Source organism: Empidonax traillii, unplaced genomic scaffold (assembly GCF_003031625.1).
Source record: "Empidonax traillii isolate 1590-97213 ecotype Southwest subspecies unplaced genomic scaffold, ASM303162v1 scaffold23:size2178997, whole genome shotgun sequence".
NCBI lineage: Eukaryota > Metazoa > Chordata > Aves > Passeriformes > Tyrannidae > Empidonax > Empidonax traillii.
Genome location: NW_020955216.1, coordinates 645,738 through 670,842, shown reverse-complemented (window position 1 = coordinate 670,842; position 25,105 = coordinate 645,738). Strand labels below are relative to the sequence as shown.

Sequence of the window (25,105 nt, the reverse complement as noted above, 5' to 3'; positions counted from 1 at the left end):
TGAAATGCTGTGGTTTAACGAGAAATATTTTGCACTATAATTACTGCTCCTAAATACATGTGGAAGGAAGCCAGAAGCAACTTCATGTAGGTGATAATGAACTGTGAAGCTAATTATAAGATGTAATATGCATATATTTATATATACATTGATAAAATAGTAAAATAAGTTTTAACACTTAAAAAATGTCTAGGAAATCTGTGTTTGGGCTGAGAAATAAGTTGTTCAGAGAAGATGGTGTGATGTGTATTTCTTAAGTCATTGGCAGCACTGACAGCTCATACCCTTTAGATTTAGATTCCAAAACATAAAATTATTTTGAATTTTGAGGTGTGTCGGTCTTAGGTACAGATTATTTGGTTTATATTGTAAGACTTTATTTTTTCTTGAACAGAATGTAGCATGAAGTTTTTATGGGCTTCTCCACTGTACAAGTTATTACTATGAATTATGGGATGGTAGCGGAAAGACATACAAAAGCATCAAGATCTTACTTTGTTTCTCCTGAGCCTGGCTCTGTAAAAACAGACTTATACAAACTAAGCTGTTTTATCTGGTATATGGTAGATTATCTTCAACAGCAAAATAAGAGGGAACAAGTTGACCATTCAGAAATTACTGTTGTTGAGCTACGAAACAGATGGAAGAAGATTTTTGTTAAGCTGATTGTGTAAAATGGAGTGCAGCAAAAAAATCTGAGTATGAAAATAAACTTGCAGTTCCACCCTGACTTGGAACCACATATTACAGCATACTGGCATGTGATTTGTGTATTTATAGGGGGGACTTATGCTGTAGAGAGATGCTTATTAGACACCACAGGAACGGAAGTCTTAAAGATATTTTATATTGTTAGATTGAGATCGGTGGTGTAAACACTAATTTTCAAAGCATGAGTTAACTCATCCAGGTTTTTCATTTTAAAATCCTTTCTCCCCTTATAATTAATATTCAGTTTTAGCAGTGTGATCTCAGTGCAAAATCAGCTTATCTTTCAGACTAACATGGATTAGGAATCTTGTTTTGATAAAGAGACTACAGACCTCCTGAGAAATCATAGGGCTTATGCATAAACTTTGAAATAAGGTCATGTAAAAAGTAAATGGATTTGACTGAGTTTTAATGTGAACAGATATATAGAACCTGACCATACAGGAAGGTAAGGCCGTAGATATGCTTTCACATATGCACATGAATTAAGTTGTTCCATTTCAAGCAGTAATTTACTCTTGGCTTCCCAGGTGGAGGTGCCAAGATTTTTTTTTAATTTTTTTTTTTTAATTTTAGTTTTTTTTTAGGACTTCTGCTTGGTATCCTTTCAGATAAAGGATTATACTTACACAGTTTGGAAACTTCAGTGTCCTGAACAATGATGTAAGAACATTATTTAATTTGTTTTGCAAATAAGTCAAGCCTTTTTTCCTCATTTAGCAGATTTGCTGGTAATGCCTAGAATTCTTTGCACCAAGGAAAAACCAAAACAAAGTGTATTTTAATGACTTAAAAGTCCTGTGACGTGTTCCCACGGCAAGCACCTTTTCTTGTAAATCAATGACAGTTCTTTTCACAACCCTTCTTTGTATTGGTTTAGTAAAAATAGACTAATTCTTATAATATGCCATTGTATATGTATATGCTATGAGGGTCATCCTGTCTACAACAGACAAGAGAATCTCATGCATTTTAAGCACAAATTAGTATTTCTGCCATCACCGATATATTTCAGAGTCAGGAACAGTGTTAAGCCTCAGTTTCCTGCACCACTGTTGTCATGTCTGTAAATGCAGATGTCTCCTCACAGAGCTCGCAAGAGTCGTGATTCACAGTCACCTTTATTTTCATGTTGGCTTGAGGTTTACTTATACAATTTTTATCACAATTCCTTATTCATATTAGATAGTTGGCTAAGCTACTAAGATAAAAGGTAAAAACTAATTATAAATACCAAACAGTAGTTCCTGCTGTTGGTCTTTTCCTGGTCAGTGTGTGTCTTGTGAGTAGATCTTTGCTAATGAGTGTTCAGTGTTAACAGATGGTATTGCAGATAAGGGTACAACTCAGTGCAAAATCAGGATGCTCCTAGAAATGCATGAATTTAAGATGGAGACAACGAAAAAAGGCTAAAAGTACTTAGAAATGGCACAAATAAGAAAGGTGGTATTTTTCACTAATGCCAGAAAAAGTTTAAAGACCACAACATCAGCCTCAACCAGATTGAGACTGCAAAGCCAATACTAGATTCTTTTGCTGAAAATGCCAGTTTTCTGTACTCTGAGTGATACCAATCAGTCCACCCAGAGAAAGGAATTTTACTGAAGTGGAAATGGAATTATGGCTGTAATAGTTACCCCTCATTTCTTAGAGCACAGCTAAGTAACTGAACTCAACACTGCCAGAGATGTGTAGGCATTATTATTTTTTAAAACACACTGTGCACCGGTTTTCCTTTCAGAATTTTAGGTTCAATGCTAATTTCACTTTGCACCAATATTTCATTTTCTTGCTATTACTACTTCTAGAGGCCTAGAGAAATCGTTATTCCTTTGGGGTTGTGTGCAGCTACTGCCACAGTAAGGGCTGGGTTTGCTATTGCAGTAATACAGGAAAGTTCCCTTGTAGAGAGTTTTGCTCTGTATTGGGAATCTGGGGCAGGTGTTAAACAGGCAGGAGTGTCTTGACTGACATCCTAAAGCAGCCAGAACAGATAGCAAAGAAGGGGGGGAAAGCAAAGCTTGTGGAGATGGATTTGGGGATACTGGAAAAAGCTGTACTCAAAGGACATGACTGGCTACGGGAGCTCACCCGCGTGCCCTGGGGTAGCCAAAAAGCACCTGTGCTCCAACCATAGATTTGGAAAGTTATGAGAGACTGAAATATTATCCAAGCCATTTAGGAACTTCTTCAACAGAGCTTGTCCCTTTTCCCCACAGACCTGGGCTTTGAAGGCTTGCTATTTGTTTTATTAATACAGGTTTACTGTTCAGAGACAACATAACCTAGGGAAGAGTAGGGATCATGTTATTTTTATCACATGGAGAAATGCAGCTTAAAAAGAAAACTTAATCATGCAAACCTAGCACTTATAGGAGCTATATGGATAAAAATGACCTGTGTAAACTATGTACTTGTAAAAAGAATCTGGAACTAACAGATTGTCAGAAATAATGTTCTGTGTCTTATAGGTCATGGTGAGGTATTTATTACTGAAAGTGTAAAATTTACTGAAAATATTACTGAAAGTAAATTAAATCTGTCAAATGCTTTAATTAAATATTCAAAAATTTTCGAGTCAAACTTTACTAGGTTTTTTTTTAACACTTCTGTGTGAAGTGCATCTAAAAATAATGTTCATTTTCATTCCTTCAAACTGGAATACATTCTGAGACCAGCACAAAAACTGACACTGGGATACAGCCTGATGGGTCTGATATATGAGCTTCTGTAATAAATTCTTTCTGGACATCAGACATCAGTAACTTTGAAGTTAGGAAGTGTTGAAGAAACTCAATTCCCCTCTTTTTTTTTTTCTTCTTTCTTAAATGCCATACATTCAAAGCATTTGTAAAAAAGATTGCAAAAATGCTTTGTCATTCTAATGAACCTCTGTGATTGTAGCTATTGTTCATCTTTTATTTTAAAGATTTTTCAATTGCTACAGTCATACATTAATATGATTTGTTTGTTTGTTTGTTTGTACTACAGTGAGTGCAACAAACACTATGTTTTGACACCTGTAAATAAAGGCTATGCCCAGTGCAAGGTGGAAGGTCAGCTTTAGTGAAAGGTTTCATGTACAAAAAATACTGGAATAAGCTCAAACCAACCAGGAAATAAAATGTAGGCTAATGTGGAAGTCATGGTAAGGACTACTGGTAAATTGTGATGTGTACAGCAGCGACTGCTTGTTCTCAGAGCTGCCAAGAGGGCCACTGACACAAGCCTGCTGTACAGGTGCTAGATTGTGATATAATAAATAGTCTGTACAGTATCACACTATATAAAAAGTTTAAAAACCACAATGAGAATATATTTTAAAAAATTTTTTATATTGTAAAAATTTTAAAATTAGGTCCAAACCACCATTAAAAAAGGTATGAAATGTGCAATTTTGCATGTGGAAACCAGGGGCACAAGAAGGGTTCCATAAGGGTTAATAAGAGTTGCTTTGTGAATTCTCTTTGTTTCCAGTATCTTCATAGATCTGGTAATCACACAGACCTCAGAGCAGTTCTCTTCAGGCAAGTAGGACATGAGCTAAAAGTATCACCACTGATTTCAGTAGGGAAGATTGGCTGCAACAAGGAGTAAAAGGCTATTTTAAGAGACGAATGTACAGTACAGTCTATTTATGTAAATACTTGGAAAACGCAGGCACAAAATTGTTTCCCAAGTACGGAGCTGTGAAATCAATGTGCCATATGGAGCTGTAATACATGGCAGAATATTTCAGAATCCTAAACCTTGAAAGAAAACTGTTGTAAAAGTCTGCATCTAGAATAACATGACTACTCGCTTGTGTTTTAACCAAAAGCTGCAAAGATTATGTATTTCCAAATGTACTAAAATATAACTTAGTATTTTTAAAAGGCAATAACCCTTTCCACTCATTTCTTACAAAGCATAGAGTGAGGAACTGATAATTAAAGGCAATAGAAATGGGAGGCAAGTGAAACAGATGGCAGTAACATAATTCTTGAGTCTTAACTGGCACTTAACACTAACTCTACTTCCAATTTGACAAACACAATAAGACACCTATGTTGACATACATGGGGTGCACTTAACTACTTTTATTTATGCAAGTGAGGTATTAAAATTGTCTTCAAAAGCAGACATCTAAAGAAGAGAAAAATGGTAGCCAGAAGAGAATAGTAGCCATTGTTTTCAGTGTTCAATGATTAGTACTTCTAGGGTTTTTTCTTCCAATATCCTCTCTTAAAATTTCCATGCAAAGTCTCTGTTTTACTCCTCCACTAGATAGGTAGCTTGGGAAGATGGGAGGAAATTCACCATTTTTCAGCAAGAATTAGTTATGAAGACTGGGTGTTGTTTTTTTTTTTTTTAATGAAGTATAATAAGCTAAAAGTGTGTGCATCTCACACGCTGCATATGATACACTTTTAATATGTACACTGTCATTGTACACAAGCATCTCGTATATACACCGATCCCACCTTCACCAGGAAGTCAGAAGTCAATAGACAATGAACCTTGTGCCGTGTCCTCCCTTCCTCTCACATAAATTTCACACGGAATCTCCTCCATCACCCTGTCTTCTATACCCTGCTCAGGGCACTCATGAGCTTGTTTGAAGGTGTAAGTACTTTTCTTGAAGGTGCTGTTGAAGGTTTTCATGGGCTGGGGCTGCGCGAAGTCGTTGCGGAAGGGCAGTTCCATGGAGCTGAGGTTGGTCCTGCTCTGTTTTATGTTCGAGGCCTGGGAGCCACAGTGGTGGTCGTGGATGCATCTGGAAGCTGTTGAAGGGCGTCGCATTTTCTGATAGTTCTCGAGTTCTTCCGATAAATCTGCCAAATCCGCAGAAATTTCTTTGTCCCTTAGTGAAAAGAGTTCGTAATGAGGAGGATCAAATACTTCCTGGAAACCGGTTTTATTGAAGGCAGTCTTGCAAGCCATGACCTTTTTGCGAGGTTGCTTTACTTGCACTAGAATTGAAATGATGAGAAGAACTAAAACTATCCCTGATGTGATGCCAATGATTGTCCCATGAGTTTTGGTGATTTGTTCAAACAATCCAGTTCTTTTCTTTTCTGCAAAGAAAAAATGAGGATCACGGTAAGACTTTTATTATTTTCCACGCTTTTGATAATGTATTTCAACAAAGCAAATCATTATGATTGCCAGCAAGTGCCATATTAATAAAATTACTTAAAGGCACTGGAGACTAGACCTGTATGTCAATGGGATTTGTCTAATTCCCTGTCATTAGAGGCTACCATATGATAATTCAGTGGCAGGTGGAATTCTGTGACCACTGCATGCTGACTCAGCTAGGGGGTGATTTCCATCCTGAACCTTAACTGATCAGTTCATATTCCAAAATCTGTGAATTAAACAGGCTTAAGTTAACCTTAAATAGGTTAAATCCAGCTACAGCTGATGCTTCTCTTGCCGTGGTTTGTTCCTCTTGGCAACATTCCCATTGATGTCCGTGGAAGAAAACCTAGATTTACAATCAGCTAGTTCTTCTTTAAAAATGAAATATTATCACAGTGATATCAGGTGTAAGAATGGCTGTGCTGTTTGCTTTCACATCTCTTGGAAATGTAATGTCTGTGTCTATTGTGTGAGGCTATTATACCTAATTCAACACAGGGAGTTTTAGCATAGATATATTCCAGTTTTAGGAGTCCAGTAATCAAGTCAGTTGAGAGGAAAAAAGAAGAGGGAGGGGAACCAACTAATCCAAATTTTGGCTAGTACTTCATTTGAAACCACACAAGATGGCAGCATCAGAACAAGGCCGTTTTCCATATTTAAAGTTTCTATTTGAAAACTCAAATTTTCCAGTTGGATTTTTTTCTCTGTAAATGTTCTTGTCCTAGGGGACTGAAAGATTTCTACACTGAGGCTCTGCAGAACCTGCTAGTGGGGAGGAAAAGCATTTAAGACTATGTAGAAGAAAATGTAGTAGCCTAAATATTGCATAATATCTTCAGATATCTGGCACCTGAATATGTGTGTTACGCACATGAGTACCACACACTGTGCATGGAGAGAGTTATACACCCTCATGTGTTATTTGAAACAATCCATGTACTAAACAGACTCCCAAGGAACTGGAATAAGAAGTTACATTTCTGCTTCACAGCTTGGACTGCTGGAGGTATGGATTCCTGTACCATGGAAGTTCTCTTGTCTTCATCTAGGTTTCTTAATTCTTGGAAGATATTTCAATCAAGAAGTTGTTATGCAAAAGGTGATGTCTTCTCCAGTCTCTTAAAATACATTGCACCCAACTGACTTTTCTAACAATTTTTGTGTTACAGGGCTTAGGCATAAGTAGGTCACAATATGCTCAGATTTATGTAGCTATTGATATGGACTAAATGAGAACTCTGGGTGCCTGCAGGAACTGAGCACAGTCATGAGCAGCTTTCTTTTTAAGGCTAAATATCGCTTATTTGGTTGCATCAGTCTCCCATAGCTGGCAATACGGATCTGGTCTTCAGCTGCCCCTAAATTATCTGTTGTGCAAGTACTACAGCAGAATTTAGCTTGCATTAAATATAAAACATGATAGGTTGTTCAGCACCAGATATAGCAATTTACAGATATTGGGAAATACTCTTTTTTCACATTACAGCACGTTTTTTGTGGAATTATTTTTTTTTAATCCTACAGTACGTGAGTGAAGTGTGGATTCTAGGTGAGATTCCAGACAGCATTTGGTAAAGATGGGAAAGAGATCTAGAAATTGCACTTAAGAGGGAATGCTGAATATTATCAAAGCTAAGGGTTGTTTAGAGGAAGCTTAGTTGTACATTGAGAACTTGGGAGCTATGGATCAGTTCTGTTAGCTGGAAAGCTTCCATAATATCCAAGACATACAGAGTATTTTTTAGCGGTATGAATTTTTTTTTGTTTACCCAAAAAGCAATTAAAAACCAGGGGTGCTTTAACAGAATAACAATTTTCTCAAATCATGAGAATTTTTCCTATAAAACCTGATTTTGAAGCAAGTCCTTACTGCAGTTGTGATGGTTTAAATAATACTTCCTGCCCCGTGTTCTAGAGGCAGACATTTACACCTCTGTTTTCCATAAGTGATTACTCTTCCTAACAATTCCTCCTTCCTCCCATCCTTTCTCACACCATATGCAGCAGTTGAATTTACTCTGAAATAGCCTGCAATTTATAACTCAAATGTTTTAAAATTGTATTTATCTTCCAGGATTGTTGCTTCTATTTCAGCCCTGAGAAAGGCTCTTTATGCTTGAAAGCTTGTTTGTGTTTTTCCAGCTCTCTTTTCCTCTAAAAGGCACTACCTGTCCCTACAATCCTCGCTTTCGGTGAAGTTTAGAAATGGTCAGGATGTAGCCTGGAATATATTAAATTCTCTTTCTTAATCAAGCTGATACCCTTTTAAAGTAGAGAGTATATGCTGAAGAGTTATGAAGCAGTAAGGTCAATATTCAGGTAGCTTTACATTTCTCCTGAGTTTAAATATAAAATTTGGAACACCTTCCTGAGATTAGCAGAATAGCTGTCTTCAGCATATTTCCAGGAAAAAGACATTTGATGGCTTTCTTGAAAGGCAAACTGACCAGCCCAGCTCATAAAGGCTCTACTTTGCACTGTATTCACCTCTGCAGTGATTCTCGTCCCAAGGGTATGCACAGTTCTGGATGCCATTGCAGACTAAAGAATTATTGATGCACATGTTGCTATGGCAGAAGTAAGTGTTGCCTGAGCAGGGAGCTGCAGGAGAGAGGAGAAAGAAAACACTCAGAATTTTCAGTTATTGGTGCCTCGCAATACAACTAGTAAGTTCTTGTTTGTTTTTTTAACATGCTAGCACATTCTTTATCTTTGTTTCAAACACAATCCCTTTTCTTTCGATCATTAACTATCAGATGATTTTCTCTCTCTCCATGTGGTTGCTTTCAGGCGTGTTGTCTATGCTACAAAAAAAAAAATTCTTGCTCCAAGTGGGTAAGTACCAGATAGAGTCAGTCACAAAATACAGATAATGGAAGGAGGCTTTAATTCATGTCTTTAAAAACTTAATACTTAAAAATCTCATGCTCACCATCAATTATATATTTATTCCGCTGTGCATCTGCTGTGTAGATGTTGTGAGGCAGCCCCTGAATATCTGCATTTTAGAGCCCATTAATACCTTAAGGCAAATCAGATTTCAGCTTGTAGAGGACTGTTTCAGTAATTGCAAGAGATTTCAATAACTGGAGGCATCTAAGTCATTTCTGCTTGTGAATCAAAAGCTCCTGGATCCTCCTATTAGAGCTAATGCAGGGATTGAGAGTACAGTTTAGCTTTTTATCTATCTGTCTATATATAGTTAGAAATTTGAAGAAAGATATTAACTAGAAAGCTGCCCTGGAGATTTGATGTTTTTGTGAATATTTGTTATAGCTCCTTGACTTCAAATAAAATATTAAAAAATAGTAATAATTCTTCTCAGGGTGTTATATAGTATACATAGAGAATTATTTATGAATTCAGGGTACTGGACAAGAAATTGGTTTTCCCTTCCTCTGTTTCAGTAATGCACTATTTTCACCACGGAAATGTTTATTATTAGTGGATTCAGTTATATATTACACAGCAAAGATGTGTGATAGACATTTGACTATTTGGTTTCATAAAAAGAATTTATTCCTAGGGTAGAGCAGAGGGGAATGGCTACTCTTGAATACTGCATTCATTTCTCACTTAGTCCTTCTGTTGGACTTCAGAGTCTCAGTGACAAAAAGAGGAGTTATGTCTAAGAAAAAAGAAAATTCAGACCTTTAATTTTGAATTTGCATTCCCTAAATTTAATATGCATTGTCTTCCCATTTCTTACTCCACTAAGTCTGGTAACCTACACTCATTGGTTTTAAGCCTTTGTATTAGCTTTCTGTCACTGCTTAACCCTGGCAATCTGGCAAGAAGTTCCATGTAGGAAGTCTGTGCTTTAATTGTAGTGCAAGTGTAATACAGAATGTATTTTGGGAGAGCTTATCCATGTAATTTCAGAGCTTAAAAATGTCATGGTAGCTACCACATATATCTTCCCTCCTGAAGTGAGTTGAGAATTTATTAGTATGGAAAGAAGATTTAGCCTCAGGAACACCTTTTCCTCCTCCTAAAGTTCAACAAAAGGAAACAAAGTCCTGCAGCAGCGAAGGAATAACTCCACAAATGCGTCTAAGGCTGAGGATCAGCCAGCTGCAAGGCAGATCTACAGACAAACACTTCAAGTCCTGGTGGAGAAATAGTGGAACATGAGGCAGTAATTCCCCCTTGTAGCAAAAAACCAGCCAGAAGCATCTAATGTGATCCATATGGGATGCCCTGAGAGGTTGTGGAGTCTCCATCCTTGGAGATGTTCACTAACTGACTTCATATGGTCCTGGGAAAGCTGCTCTCCCTGATCCTTTCTGACCAGGGAGACTTCCTAGGTAGGCTCTAAACCAAGAGCCTTTTTCAATAATGTTTTATATCCAACTTTTTCTAAGGGCCAAACCATTTTTCAATGGGACTTTTTTTTTCCCCCAAGTTCAATGCAATTACTTGATAAATGAAAGAATAAAATCAAACATTTTCCTGCTTAACGCTACAAATTCAGACTTATCTATGTCTTTAACTGTTTCATCAACTGCTACTCTTTAGGAAAGGAAACATAAAGGAGGATGGTTGTTGTGTTGTTGATGTGACTAATGTTCTCCTGTAATGTATCAAGAGTGGCTGCTAAGAAAATGCACATTGTTAATGGCTCAAGGCCTAATGGAAGCATCGTATGATGCATTGTGATGGAATGTCTGAAATGATACTGCAGTTATATTCCAAAGGGATTCACATCTCCCTGAAGGACTAAATGATGACAGGACAAAAGTTATGCAAGAGTATCAATCTAAATATGAAAACAGGTATCCCAGACGACCTAAAGCCATTCACAGAAATGGGAAGATGCAGTCAACGTTTCTAACCATTATACCTATATAATGGGAGAAAGGCTAATAATCAAAATGGAAGTGTTCATGATGCAGGCTATAAAATAAAAGACTCTTGGCCTTATTACATGTGGGGAGAAAAGACTTAGGTATTTTTTCCTTATGATTTTGGAAAGAAAGATTATGCAAGCTTTGCTTTATAAAGGATAACCAGGATTGGAATTTAAACACAATAGTTTAAAATGGGTGTGTATGTAACAGGCTACAGTATCTACTGAAATATTTCTGACTGTGAGATAAAGGAGGATCTATGAAATTCATGTCCAAAGTAGTGGTTGTGGATCTATGTGTATTTGCTGGTGTTTTGATAGGGACCTGTAGGGAGTTGTAGTTCTTTTGGAGGCACAGAGGAATAAACAGGAATGTAAGACACATTCCCTTTCTTATTTCCCTGAACAGGTGGTTCTGTATTTTTGGTTGATCCTTTCTGTTGCTGCTTCTCCATCCACCAGCACAGTCCCTATTGTACATTTTTGTGTAGTCTCTAACTTTTTGTGGGGATGGGGATGTCCACAGTTTGTGAAGATGAGACAAATGGACTTAATTTGCCTTTTGTTTGTTATTTGAGGAGTATGAAGACTAAAAGTCACAACGATTGATCACTTCCAGTCCAGGACTTCAAGGACATAGCTGGACTCTTCTCATATCAGCTGCCTAAGACTGGTGCAATGTTCCCAGTGTCCTTTGTATCCAGCATTATTCATGTATTGAATCAAGCCAGAAATCAAATACATTGATTTTTAACATTGCTCTTAGCTGAATTACTTAGTCAAATCTGCAAGTAGCACTAGGTGTGCGTTAGGTGACTGTCATGCACAATTAGTTCATTTATGTAAATCTTTTCAAAAATATTGATCGTTTTCATGGTTGGCTTCATATAATTACAAATCATTAGCAAGGCAGAAGAGAAAGATAGCTTAACAATCTGAAAATGTGTGAATTCACCTTTTTCAGCTAGAAAAATTGTTTATGACTAGATTACTTAAAACTACATGATACATTTTTCAGCCATATACTTTTCAACTACCTGCCAAGAAAGGCAGTATCCAAATAAAAAAGAATAACCACATACCTTTGCAGATTTTCTTCTGCTAAAAACTTCTGAGCTGCTTTAAAATCGTAAGTTTGGAAACTTATCTAGCTTCAGGAGTACTTAGTGTTTCAACCTCTTGCATTAAAAAAAACCCCAAAGACCCAAACTCAACAACACAAAAATCTCTTAGAGCCACATGCAGCTGAGGATAAGGGATGGCTTCAGTCCCTGTGTTGTCTTTCTGAAGCAAGTCTGTGCTGGTTTGTGGAACTCTGTGGGAAGGACATAGCCTCGGGTGGTAATATTGCTGAATTCAAATGGAAAATAAGCCTTTTATGAAAGGTGGTTCTTCAGGAACCACCTTACAGCTGTAATAAAGCAATTACCTAATTTACCAGCTACTATGTGAAAGAAACAGAAATAACCTTTTTCATGTATTCCTGCTGCATAACACGTAGCTGATGCTTTCCCTAGAACACTTGAAGTGTCCCGATAGCAGGAGAACAGGCACTTTAAAATCTACTTACGGTCCACAAATGAAGTGAAGAGCATCCTGAACCTGCTCAGTCTGCTGCCTTCATCTGCCCACATCCTCACCACCCCTGTCCCCGTCTGCAGCATCACATCGTTCGCCACGGTGCTGCAGAACTTGGCCTTCAGGTTTTCGATGGAGCTGCTCCCGTCATACACAGCCACGAAGTTTCTCTTGCATTCATTGGAATGCTCCATCTGGTAGTCCAGAAACCGCATGTAGATCTGTTAGAGAAGAGGAATTAATGTCTCCGGGGGAAGTAACACTGAGAAGATGGTTTTCTTTCTTAGCAAATATTGAGTAAGATGTTTTGTTCCCTTACAATTATGGGTATCTCCCAATTCACAACACTTTTAAACTTACATTTCATCATTAAATGTCCACGTGGAGTATTACCTGAAATTTTGTCTTAGGTATCTGTTTCACATCTTCCCGCTCCCCAAAACAGTCCTTATTTAACAATTTACTTTGATATATTTCTGCTCCCTTTGGAAATAAAAGCACAAAGCAGCACACTTGCTGAAGAAACCCCCAAGCAGCTCTGCTAAATGGGAAGTCTATTACTCTAGAAGAGATACAAGGAATGAATAAATGTGCTAAAATAATTTTAATGGTATTTTGACTGTTCTCTTTTCTTTCTTTTTAATTCATAAAAATAATGTTAAAATATAAGGGAAGGAGTCTAGTCAGAGAAGCTCTGAAGTAAAATAAGGAAATTAAAATTTATTGCCTCAGAATGAAAGCTAATTACTGAACCATAGCAGTGTTATGGAAGACACAAACCATGAAGTCAGGAGTAATTTGAATAAAAATGGAACTGAGAGAGAAAACTAAGCTGGCTATGTAGGAAGAGGTAATAAATTTAAGCTAACCTTAATTCTTCAAAAAGCAGAAATCTAACCCAAGAAAAGGTAGCATATGTGTTTGAACATGTGCAGCAAGAAAATTAGAAGATTGAGATGGTGCTTAAAGAGTAAGGAAATAATTTATTTTGCTGGAGCAGAAAACTCGTGCAAGATAATTCAGCTAGAATGACATGAACACCTCATAAGGTTTTTTTAATCTCTTAAATGGCTGTATTGGAATTCTCAGAATTCTAGTGAAAGTTTATGAGATATGAAACTAGGTCACCTATGCAAGCTGCAAAGGCCATTTTCAACTTCCAAAGTTTGTCAGATAGCCCTTGTTTTGAGAGGAGAAATGTTTCCAGGTGGAGGCTGAGGTCTCCTGCTCCCCCTCTCTCCCTGAGCTCTTCCCTGTGTGCTCAGGTCAGCCTGGCTCCAGCCTGGGTGTGCTCTGAGGACATCTCTGATCACCTCTCTGGCCTCTGTTATGGATGCTAAAGAATTTTTTTTGCATAGTGTGGATTTTTATCTCTGCCCAACAAGTCCTGTTTAGGTTGTGAATGAGGAAGTCAGGGTGGATGAATCCCACTCCTGCACCTGCTCTATTCACCTGGTTTTCTGCCCTTTTGCCATATCTCATTTTTAACCCCAGTGGGTGCCAAAGCCTTTCAAAATTGAATTATAAAGAATTCACTAAAATAAAATTAACCACCTTTGGGGGGGGGGGGGGGAAGATACACACATCCCCCCATACACCTAACAGGCTTTACTGAAAACAGGATAAAAGAGCACATGGAAAGACAGGTGACACTTGCACCCCCTGGCTTTTCCCTCCCAGTGCTTCCAAAGGCAGGCTGCCAGCACTGCCTTCCCTTGCTCTGTCTGTCCAAAGGTGCAGCCTGTGCCATATCATCTCATGCTTCACCTCACTGTTTTGTGATTTTTCAGTATACACATTTTTTCTTTTTTTTTTTTTTTTTTCTATATTCTTTTCCCCCCCCTGCTGTTTGTGTTAGATTTACTGCTGGAAATTCTCATCTACACTGAGAGCCTGTCTTCCATTGATGTCTTATCTCACAGGCGTGGGTGTGAGCTGTAAGTGCTAGTATTTGGGCTGAGAGATGGTATTTTCTTTTAACGATTGACTTTATAGATCTGCCACAAAATTACAATGGAAACTAAAAATAATTTAGCACATTTTTAGTAGAGCTATTATTTGTATGAAAACAAAGGAATAATTCCATTAAAAGCCCTCACCTCTTCACAAGCTCATCTGGGTTACTGTTGGGCAAATGTAAAAGGTCCTTACTCTTAGATTATACTGATTATCCTTGCAATTTTCTGAAATCTTGAGGCAATTTATTATATATAATTTATAATAGATGCTTCTCTGTTATGCAGATTTTAAAGGTACTTTAATTGCTGTAATTGTGTTGGTTTTAAAAGTTTATTTTTATTACAAAATCAGATTGAGGAAATTAAAAATGTCTACGCTTATTTTTCTCAAGAGAGAACCATATCAGATCTAATGGATTTTATCACCATAATTCTGCCAGAATTGAAGCTTGAGAAACCACTGTCAGAATACTAAGAATTATTTTTCTGTAATGTTTTAAATCAATAATTTAGGATGATGATCTAATCTCAGGACTCACCCAACTATAACTCTGCCTTCTGGCATCATTCAATAATTTATTAAAATGCTTAAGCGTAAGACCTCGTGCACTCAAGTGGCAATGTAGAGAGAAAATGGTTTTATTATTGTTTCTGGTAGAACTGCTATTACTTAGACTAGGATAGGGCTCTTGGGAGTTGAGTCACTTCCTCAAAGGCTCAAATATATTAATGGACTTTTAGTTTCTTTCTTGTCTTGTCCTCCTTCTTATCATCTTTTAGGCTGCTGTTTCAGAATACACTTGGAAGTTGGTTAACAGGGCTGCTTAGTTAACTATAAGGAGTGTGTAAGAACTGGCATCTTGGCAGCTACTGCTTAGAAATATTTTTTAATTTTTATGTACATGCAAGCAGAAGCAAAGTTAAAGATATGTATGCTATAAAAAAAATATAAATATGTACTCTTCTGTGCAACTCATAATTAACAAATACACGATTCTGAAATGTGTAGCTGTTGGGTTTTTTTAAACAGGCTGTAGCTATTGTATTTTGGAATTGTGAATAGGATTTTCTCCTTCTCTCTGCCTAACAACAAATCTCGAGGTTTTTAATGAGCATAAGACAGCGATGGTTTTGTAAGCAGTCTCTAGTTCTGCAGCGCAATCATAAATAGCAGGTACCTGAGTAACTAATGTTGATTTCTGGCTCCAGCAGCTGATAATGCCCCTTTAGGGCTTGGGCAGAAAAGGTCCAGCAAATTTAACTGAGGTACTTTAGGAGATCCTCTAGCTAAGTCAGAAGAGTGATAATCTCTCAGCTGTTTCCAGGTGAAAGCTGAGCCTTTCCTTTTAGCTCAGACTGCTGACAAAAGTGGATTTTAAGGTGCTGGATTGTGAATTAGATGGGAGAAGCAGGCACGTGTCGTGTTGAGTCCAAACAGAACCAAATTCTCCAACAGAACCACTGGAGGTAAAATGCTAAACCATGGCAGTGAGATTTACCGGAAATTATCAAAGGTGTTAGCCAGCATTTTTGCCTGCAGTCTTCCAATAAATCCAGAATTCAAGTCAAATGCCCTTGAAAATTGTTGCTTAAACAGTTTTCACAGTTATTTGGTATTTGAAGTTTCAAATGATAGGAAGGCAGCTCTGTGGACTTGTGTAAGTTTAATTTCAAAAACAATTATATCTCTGGATTTCCTAAACCACTGATACATAACTCATTTCGGTGAAAGTAAGACATTATGCAAATCCCAGCTAGTGACCATTCCCTGTTATGAATGTCATGGAAACACATTATATACTGAGTTATGTGAACAAAACCCACCTTAGCATTTGGAGTAGCTTTAATTGTCCATATACAGTCAACTGCTTGTCCTGGCTTTGTTTTCCCTTCTTGTTCTACTTGACTGGAGCGTACTATTCCATCAGCTCCTGAGAGCTCAAACTGGCAGTCTAGGGGGGAGATAAACCTTGCTGTCAAATGCAGTATGATATTAATTTAAAATTTCATGTATAAAGGAATTGTTACTGTAATACTAGACCTGGGATGGGATTTAAAATGCCTCCTAGGTAAGTGAAGTCAGGATCTGCAAGAGAAAGAAGTTATGAATCACAAGGGCTATCAGTGCTCGAGAATCACTTCAAGGTTTAGTATTATCTGCAGATTATGTCCGTTTTTTAGTATGTCGCAATAAAAATTACCAGAAAGTTTACTGAAGCAATTGGAGGGGAAAGAGGCAAAGTTTTTTTAGATGAGAACATTATTCCACAACAATTGACCTTATCAGAATAAGGTAATTCTATCCTGGCAGCTCACATATCTAACATAACACTAAAAGAGACTATTCAGTATTTTGCTCCTACATTATGTCCTCAATTTAACTATTCCAGTTTTCACTGAAATTGCTGAAGCTCCACAAGAGTACAGGGGATCTTTCTGTGTGCAGAAAGATTAACTAGATTAATTTTATCAGACTGCTGTCTAGTTTTGAACAGTTTGAACCGAGTTTAGCAGAATATATCACGACTTTGAAATAGCTAACTGCTCTTAATAATGGATGTGAAGAAGGGCAGTTCAATCCTGGAGATACTTTTTCCCTGGGTACCTTTATCTCTTCTACTAGGCCAGGTAGTGCAGTTCTAGACCTCATTTCTGAAAGCAGAATCTCACCTTGATTGCTCCTCCATCTCCTTTTTCCTCAGTGTGATGTGTAGGTACTGTGTACATCTGCAGTAAACCTGTAGTAGCACACTGTGTGCCCAATACTAGTGAAGTAAAAATATACTTTTCCATAATGGTTAACTGATGGTACTCGATCTACTGAGACGAGAACTCGGCTAAAAGCGAGTCTGTAATGGGCTGGCATATCCAAGGCTTGCACTTCAGGGATCAGGTTAATGTTTCCTCACAAATCAGAACAGCAACATTTCAATGTGTATTTAAAGTTCCAGCCTGGAACTATGCTAATTTAGTGATGTTTATGAAATGCCTTTGAAATGGACTTGGCAAAATGCATAAATGCTGCCCCTCTGAAAACATTTTAACGTGTTATTCCCAGGGGACTGGCCACCATGTTCATCTGAAATTTCCAAGTCTAAATCCCTAAGCAGTAATATATAATCATAGATATTGTATTCATCTGCTGTAGGGGTAAAGACCAGCTGGGTAAAGGTGACATTAAGTTATGCCTGTGTATACATTTGTAAAAGGAGCAGAACTGACACTTTTATATTGCCTTTCATCCCAAAGGACAGTAAAATGCTGATAACCACACGTGTAGTATCCATGAAGTACAGTAGTCAAGCTTTGCACAAGGACATCAGGTCAAATTTTCATGTAAGAATAATGCCCTGCCAGTTTTAAGTGGCCCCACAGAGCAGATGTACTTTTGTTTGTCTAAAGGCACTGTCAGCACATTATCCTCTCCTTCCTACCTGTAAACTACACAGACCTGTGAGCAAAGAGCAGCTCTGCTGGCTGAGCCTGTGGATTGAGGGAATCTAGTTCTACTGAGAGCTGATGCTTGGACTGTATAGAAATGTCCTCTGGCTTTTCAGAATGGAGATTTAAAATGTTTTGCCTCTGGCTGGAGTGCTATTGCAGATTTGCTTCGGGTGTTTTTGTCAGTGTCTCATATTGCTGGAGGACAGGCTGTTGAAAATGCAGCTGTTTGTGTGCACAGTCACTGGTGAAACTGGTACAGGGTAGAGGAACAAAGAGGGATGCTGCTGGAGACTTCAGCATGAACAAGATCAACTGTCCTCTTCACTAGCAAACTACAGACCTGTAATTTCCTTTGGTCAACTTTCCGAAGTGGTTTTAGTCAAGTGTCCCAAGCAGGACTGAGACTGTGACTATCACATTGTCACTGTGCCTTCACAAGCACTAATAATGAAATGCAACTCTGGATTGAGAGCTCAAACATACCCAGAGTTCAGTGGGAGCAGATGGTCATTAACTCACAATTTTAGACGTTTTTACCTGGTATAAATGAGTACTTTGCTTGAAATCCCTTTCCTTCCAGCTCCTCGTCAGACGTAAACTTGATCCACATAAATCTCCCTGTTGATCTAATTAGTGCAGGACTTTTCAGACCACAGTAACGATTGATGAGAGGGGAGAAACCGAAAGGTCCATCTCGAACCTCCAGATGATCAAACCGACACTCAAATGAGGGTTCTATGTAATAAGGTTCATCAAAGGTCAACTCAATCCTTTGTCGTGGAGCAGCTAGATATAAAAAAAAAAAAAAAAAAAGATTAAATGAAGCTCTAGATAAAAACCATGAAGATGTGAAATAATGAAGAGACAGGCCTCCAAAACAGCAACAGAAAAAAGAGAGTGGAAACTTCTCAAAATATATCTGGCAGTCTGCTACAAAAACTCAGACACACCGTTATAAAATTTTTAAAAATTATTTTGTAAAAGATACTTTTGCGTAGAGTTTTACAGGATTTTTTTTGCTTGCTGATCTTCATCGTTGAAAATTCAGAAATTGCATAAATTTAATGCAGCACATGTGACATATTAACATATATGCAGAGGTACTCAAACAAGATTTAGTTATTAAAATATAAATTAAACCCAGTGTTACGCAAAAGTAAAATATACAGTATAGGACAAAACAGTGAGGTGTGCAGAAAAAAATGGAAAAGAGGATGATATGAAGATCTACTGACTGATACATTTCTTAAACATAATGTCCAAATTTGCAGATCCATTGGCAGAAGACATCTTTCATTAGACTATTCAGAGAAGTGTAAATGCTTCAAATATGTTATTAATACGCAGGTGGCTACAGATGCTGGCAAGTTTGTATCAGTGGCAGCCTAATATCAGGGTTTGGATCAGACCCCTAAATCCTGATGAGACACAGTTATGACTACTCTGAGACGGGACTTTCCCATCCCTGGCTTTATACTCTGTGAATAACTTTAGTGTTCCTTGCTCTTGGCATCTCTTGAGCTGTGTGAACTTTCAGATACTCCCTGGTGTCTGGAGCACCAGCATTAAGGAATCCCACGCTGGCTGCTCCCTCTGGATGCGAAAAGCATTTGCTGACGTGCCTCTAACGCTCCGTTCAGACCTCACACCTTCCTTACACAGGAGTTACACACATTTGTAGCTGCTTGTGCAGCCTAGCAGTGATCTGCAGGAACGCACAGATCTTGGCTAGAAATTCTGGAGGGCCTTGGTCTCACTCAGGTACCCACAATGTTTCTGTGGAAGGGCTGTAAGGAGAGGCTCTGGAGCTGATTCTGAGCCGTGTCAACTGCCTCGTTTGACCCCTGAGGCCAGACCTGCTGTGTGTGCTCCACGGTGCCCTCACGGTCAGACAAGACTCAGAACCGAAACTGTGCACGTGTACACGCAAAAAGGGTGTCTGTGAACCACCACTGTACTGTACAAATAAAAACTCACTGAAACCTACCACTTGAAATATTTCAATTAATTGATATGAATCAGATGATTAAGCTGACTAATATTTTTAGCTGACTTCAGTGGGTTTTGGGTGCATTCTAATAAGAGGAAAAATAATTAGAGTGTCTCAAGTCTTGCAGCCTTTATCCAAGATATTCTCATTGGAATGTGGCTTTATTCAAGTTAATGACAATTTTTTGTCCTCAGCACATTATTTTAATAGTGACTTCAGCAGAGCTAACAAATCTCTGAATTTTTAGTACAGTGCTATGGCATTCAGATGTATCTTTTTTATTAATGAAGGACAGCATAACGATTTTCTGCTAGTGAGATAGACTTAGAATAACACAGTATGGTCTGAAAATAGTCTTCATTTTTTGCTGTTTATTATCAGTGATATTAAGATAACAAACGACAATTTTTATCTTAATAGTTCTGTGTCTTCATAGATTACAGTAGATCTGATGCTGCTATTTCTGGCTGTGAGGGTATGTCTTATTCCCTACAGCTAATTTTTTTCATGTTTGCATTTCTTATTAATTTGTTATTATTACTTCAGAGAGCAAATTTAGCTTCTTGTTCAAGTAAATTTATGCAGAATTTATTATATCACCAATATGGCAAAGCAATACTTCGCAGTACTGCAAAACGACACAGTCCCAACAGTTCAAGATTATCCATTTAACAGGAAGATTACAGCACAACGAAACAGAAATACAGCAGGTACCTTCTAAGATGTAGATGCACTCCTGGTTTGGGGGGTACATGTTTGGGTAGTTTGGTGAAGCAAAATGTCCTCCATTACTCGTCCGTACCCAGTTGTCGCACTGGGTGGGAGGGATGCGATTCACTCCGATATTTTGCCCACCTTGAGAGGAAAAAAAAAGTGATAAACCAAATTTCTTCTGCAAGCCTGCAGGTTTGATATTGCAAAAATAAAACACTGGCATGACACACAGCCTGTTAAAGAGGACAGTAATTCATTTTGGTTGAAAACCCTCTTCTAAGGTGCTTGTTAATATCTAACTTTATCTGTGCCGTTTCAATTTGCACACCTTTGAGAGGACACCCAGTGCTGATACAGGTCTCAGCTGCCTCCAGTAAATAACATCACCTTCCACTGGTATCTTGGCAGCTTCTTGATTTATGGGGGTGAAAACTCTCTCCTGCAGAAATTTTCCAAGGAAATTCTGTAGGTGTCAGTTCAAGGAATTCTTCTCCTCTTTTAAGTGTGGGTTAATCTCACATACGAGAAAACGAGGTTTGTGAAATTGATGCCTTCCCCACTCAGCAGTCTTCAAAAATGCTTGTGGGTGGACTATTTGAAAAGCTTGTTGTCAGATAAAAGAAAACATGAATTTCCATGGTGGCTTCTTTACCACCTCTGTCATCTAAAAGCACAGAACTTTAACTGGGTGAGTGAACTTCCATGTTCTTTGTGACTGGATGGCTTTGTTCATTCAGAAGAAAATGCAGCAAATGGGGGAAAATGGAAAACACTAGAATTCATATTGGTAATCCAAGAGCTATTAACACCTGAACACAAATACTTTCTTTCATTTATACTGCTCAATTAAAAAAATTACAAAACTGTTACATTTTTTGACAGAAAATCATCAAACTAAAATTGTACCTTGTGTCTTCTGTGCAACAGCAATCCCTTCCACTACAAGGATTGTTACCAGCAACACTGATGAGAGAAATTGGACAAGAAAAACATCAGTAATTCATCAAAATTACCATTCTCTGCAGACCTGATTCATGCAAATCCTTAGTCAGCATTACTGACCAAAACAACTGAGAACACACAAAAATATGTAATTCATTTATGTGTTTTAAAATTTCAACTTTAGGAAACCAATGCAGTCTACAAGCACTGTTGGTTCTTCTTTCAGGTACCTTATGAAAGTGTATATGAGAATAGCAATTAATTGTTTGAGGGGACTTTAGGAGTATTTTCTGGAGTATCTACTAATTTACAAGCATTTTCTAAAATTAGATGGTATCTATTTTCTATAAAACTTTTATATCCTGATGTTTCTCTGCTATAATGCATCATTTATCATTTATCCTAAAACTCTATTTGCCTAATGTGTGCAAAAAGACATCTCCAGCTTCCAGGAAATTAATCTGGACCACAGGATTCACTGCATGGTCTTATCCTTCCATGGATTTCAGGAGCACTATTGAATTGTGCTGGCAGGACTGGCTGCTGTGATGCTGCCACAACACCAGGGATTTCTGCAAAAAAATTTTCCCTCCCTCCCTCTTTTCCTTCCTTTCCCTATCTGCCTCCTTTCTCTCCCTCTCTCCCTCCCTTCTTCCCTCTTGGCTTTTCCTTACATCTACTTTTTCCCTGCACCCAAGAAGCATCACTATGAACAGCACATATTAAAGATCCCAGATTCCACCATCCATTAAAGCAGGCTTAATGTCCAGATTTTCCTAAAATGCTTTGCCATATCAAATTGTCAGGGATTACCACGAGGGGAAAAGGGAATGAAATCGAGTATATTAATATGCCACTCTTCAAATCTTTCACTTGCTTCCATCTTGGATATCTCTGCAATTCTGACACATCTCTTACAGAACTAGCTAAGCAGGCCTGGACTGTGCCCTGGACAGAGGTTGGTTGAGGGGAGATAGGATCCAAGTTATAAAATCACAAGTGTCATTTAAATTGTGAATGGAGAGTAACTATTACTTGCCTCTTGTAGCACGGCAACCAGGAGCTATTGGGCAAACTCAGCTGTGGCATGTTCAAATTAAACAAAGATTTCTTTTTCTCCTGTTTTTCTTTTCCTTTTTTAACGCACACACTTTGTAACTCATCCTTGAAATACATTTTATTTCAGAAACTCCTTAAGCCATAAGTTGTTGGAAGTCTGGGCTAATATTTGGGGCAATTATAATTTGCTCCAGTTTTATACTCTTTCTGCTTTTGTATCTCTGTGAAAGAAGGCACCAGGCTAGATGGACCTTTGATTTGATCTGCTATGGCCTTTCACATAGTTCCTAATCTGCTGTCAGACAGGTCTTACCACTGCAGGAAAAGAGATTTCAGCAGGAATTTTATTGTCACACTCAAGAAGTTAGTTTTATTTTCTCAGTTTTCCCATCTGGTTGCTCAGGCATTTTAGTGGCTCATGTTGAAAAGGCATTTTCTCCATCTGTGATTTTCGTTGTGTTGCTGTAAGACTTTGAGCCCTTCAGAGACTTCCAGAGTGAGCATGTACTGACTGTGAACTACGATGATCTTGACCCAACTCATCTACAGGCTCCTGTAATGTTGGCATGGATATATTACCTTGGGAAAAGATAAAAGGGATCAAAGTCTGCTCCTGAAAGTGTCCATATAGCATTTGTGTTTTATTATGTATGTCTCTGCTGCCCTTTCTTCTCTCTGCCCATACTGAACGAGGCTGTATTTCATTCTGAGACTTTCCTCACCAACAACTGCTTTTCCTGTGTAAGTCAAGTTCATAACTGTGGGTCTTTTCTAAAATACCATATGGGTCTTGCAACAAGTGTTATGTTCCTAGAAGCTTATTTGATTTTTAAGTGTGGATTATGAGATAGTAGGTGAAGACTTAAGTAGTTTTTCAATTTCCATCTTTGCAATAATTCTGCATTTTCATCATTATCAACATACCGAAAAATATGCTTTCTAACGTATTATCCCAGTACAAAGTATCTGTCACTGACCATTGCTGACTCACTCTCCTTCAGATGGAAGCAACTAGCACCCCATTACTGGTCTTCAGGTTAGGACTGTTCAGTAGTCTTTAAAGCAAATAAACAAACATCTCATCTTTATTAACATGACTTAATATTTCTTATATAGGTGCTACTATTTCACAATTATCTGCACTTCACTTTTGCAGCTTCTCTGTTCAAACTGTGCAGAGGTCCGAGTTTGAATGCAGGCACTGACAACGCATTTGAGCTCCTGTATTTGTACTTGTCCCTAGAAGAGAGAACCTTGGTAGTGGCTATAAAGCTGTCAGTCTGTTTTCTCTGGGTTTTTCTACACTGGTCGTGGAGCAACATTTCAAAGTTGGCTTTTAAAGTAAATGCAGTTCCCACAATCCTGTGTAAATCAGGTGTCAATACGTTCTGTTGAATTCACCTTTCCTGAGGATGTGCTGTGCCCACCCTTGTTTTGCAAGGACATAGCAAGCTCTGTAGAACTTGCTGTGCCACTTCTCAAAATGTGAAATGAGCTCTGACTTTTTTCTTAGAGTAACAGAACACAGAGCTATGAGTGAAACAAATACTTCCGTGACTAACAAAATGAATGCAGTCACTTTTAAGCAACAGTGAAAAATTTGGGAGTTTTTTATTTAGTACAGCTTTTTGCTATGGCTACCATTTTATACAGTTACTGTATACTTTTTTAAAAAACAAATATCAGTGTGCATCTATTTGTGTGATTGTACTGATAGCAATAACATAAGAATAGATGTTCTGCTACACTAATCATTGATTTCCCTTCTTGCTGATCTGGATAAAGAAACAAGTCCCCTAAAAGGACTTCAGAAAATCTGGTTGGTTTCCACTAAAGCCTATGCCATTTCTATAAATAGTCCAGAGCTGTATATGTGAGTGTAAATGCAAACAACAGTGCATTTTCCTTGCAGAACAGTATGGATATGCAGGCAATTGCAGAAGATAAATGGTCTGAATATTTGCCTTAATGTCTTCCTTTTGTCATGTTGTATGGATGAGTGGAAATAGTTAAGTAGGGGCCACCTTCTCTTTGTTCCTGTCCTTTTCATCCTCTGCAGTCTTAATCTCTTCCACCTCTTTCTTGCCCTTCCCTGGCAATGCCCATAATTCTCATGCTCTCAACAAACCCTTCAGATACATTCAGAGCAGCCCAGTGGCAAAGGTTTCAGGGTCTTCCTTTGCCATTGCTTTTATCCTGGGTGACAGCATGACAAAGGGAAGAGGTGTCTCTGAGTAATAGTCTGGATGTGCGCTGGCCTTATCTCCGTGACACTGCTCTAAAAGAGCTGCAGAGGACTTACCATCTTCCTGAGCAATAGTATGGCAGTACTGGGCAGGTAGTATGGCCTTAAACTGTGTGCATTCACATGACACGCTATAATGTGGGATAGCAAACAGGAGTCTGGGGGCTGAAAACAAGGCCTATCAATATTCAGGATGAAAGGAAAAGAAAGAAGGGGAAAAAAAATCAGTTGGGATATTTTTAGACCTTTCAGACTGTTTCCATTAACCCATTTTTGTGAGCATTTTAAAAACAACAAAGCAATCACTTGGTGCCCTAAATCCATACCACTTACTTGGAAAAGAAATTTTGAATCCCAAAGACTAATTTGGGCAACACAATCTGTTAGAAGGAAGATATTTAGGGAAGGGACAAATCCTGTAGGATGGTACAGCGGAGAGCTGGTGCTGAACCAGTGTCCTGGTCCTGCATGCAGGGACAGACACAGCA

General features: G+C 38.1%; 1 protein-coding gene across 2 annotated transcripts in view; it reads right to left on the bottom strand.

The window, feature by feature from the left end:
- Nucleotides 1-3,534: 3,534 nt before the first annotated feature.
- Nucleotides 3,535-25,105, bottom strand: part of NETO2 (neuropilin and tolloid like 2) — a 29,696-nt gene continuing 8,125 nt past the window's right edge. Inside the window, exons 2-9 of one of the 2 annotated variants that reach the window (XM_027902906.1) lie at nucleotides 21,278-21,334; nucleotides 20,372-20,512; nucleotides 18,205-18,453; nucleotides 16,265-16,309; nucleotides 16,048-16,175; nucleotides 12,258-12,486; nucleotides 8,326-8,439; nucleotides 4,519-5,768 (exon numbers count right to left, since the gene is read on the bottom strand). In XM_027902906.1, the coding sequence (XP_027758707.1) occupies nucleotides 5,188-5,768; nucleotides 8,326-8,439; nucleotides 12,258-12,486; nucleotides 16,048-16,175; nucleotides 16,265-16,309; nucleotides 18,205-18,453; nucleotides 20,372-20,512; nucleotides 21,278-21,334 (1,544 nt within the window). In that variant the 3' untranslated portion in view covers nucleotides 4,519-5,187. Of the gene's footprint in view, nucleotides 5,769-8,325; nucleotides 8,440-12,257; nucleotides 12,487-16,047; nucleotides 16,176-16,264; nucleotides 16,310-18,204; nucleotides 18,454-20,371; nucleotides 20,513-21,277; nucleotides 21,335-25,105 lie in introns of both variants that reach the window. The other variant, XM_027902898.1, reaches the window with a different exon arrangement.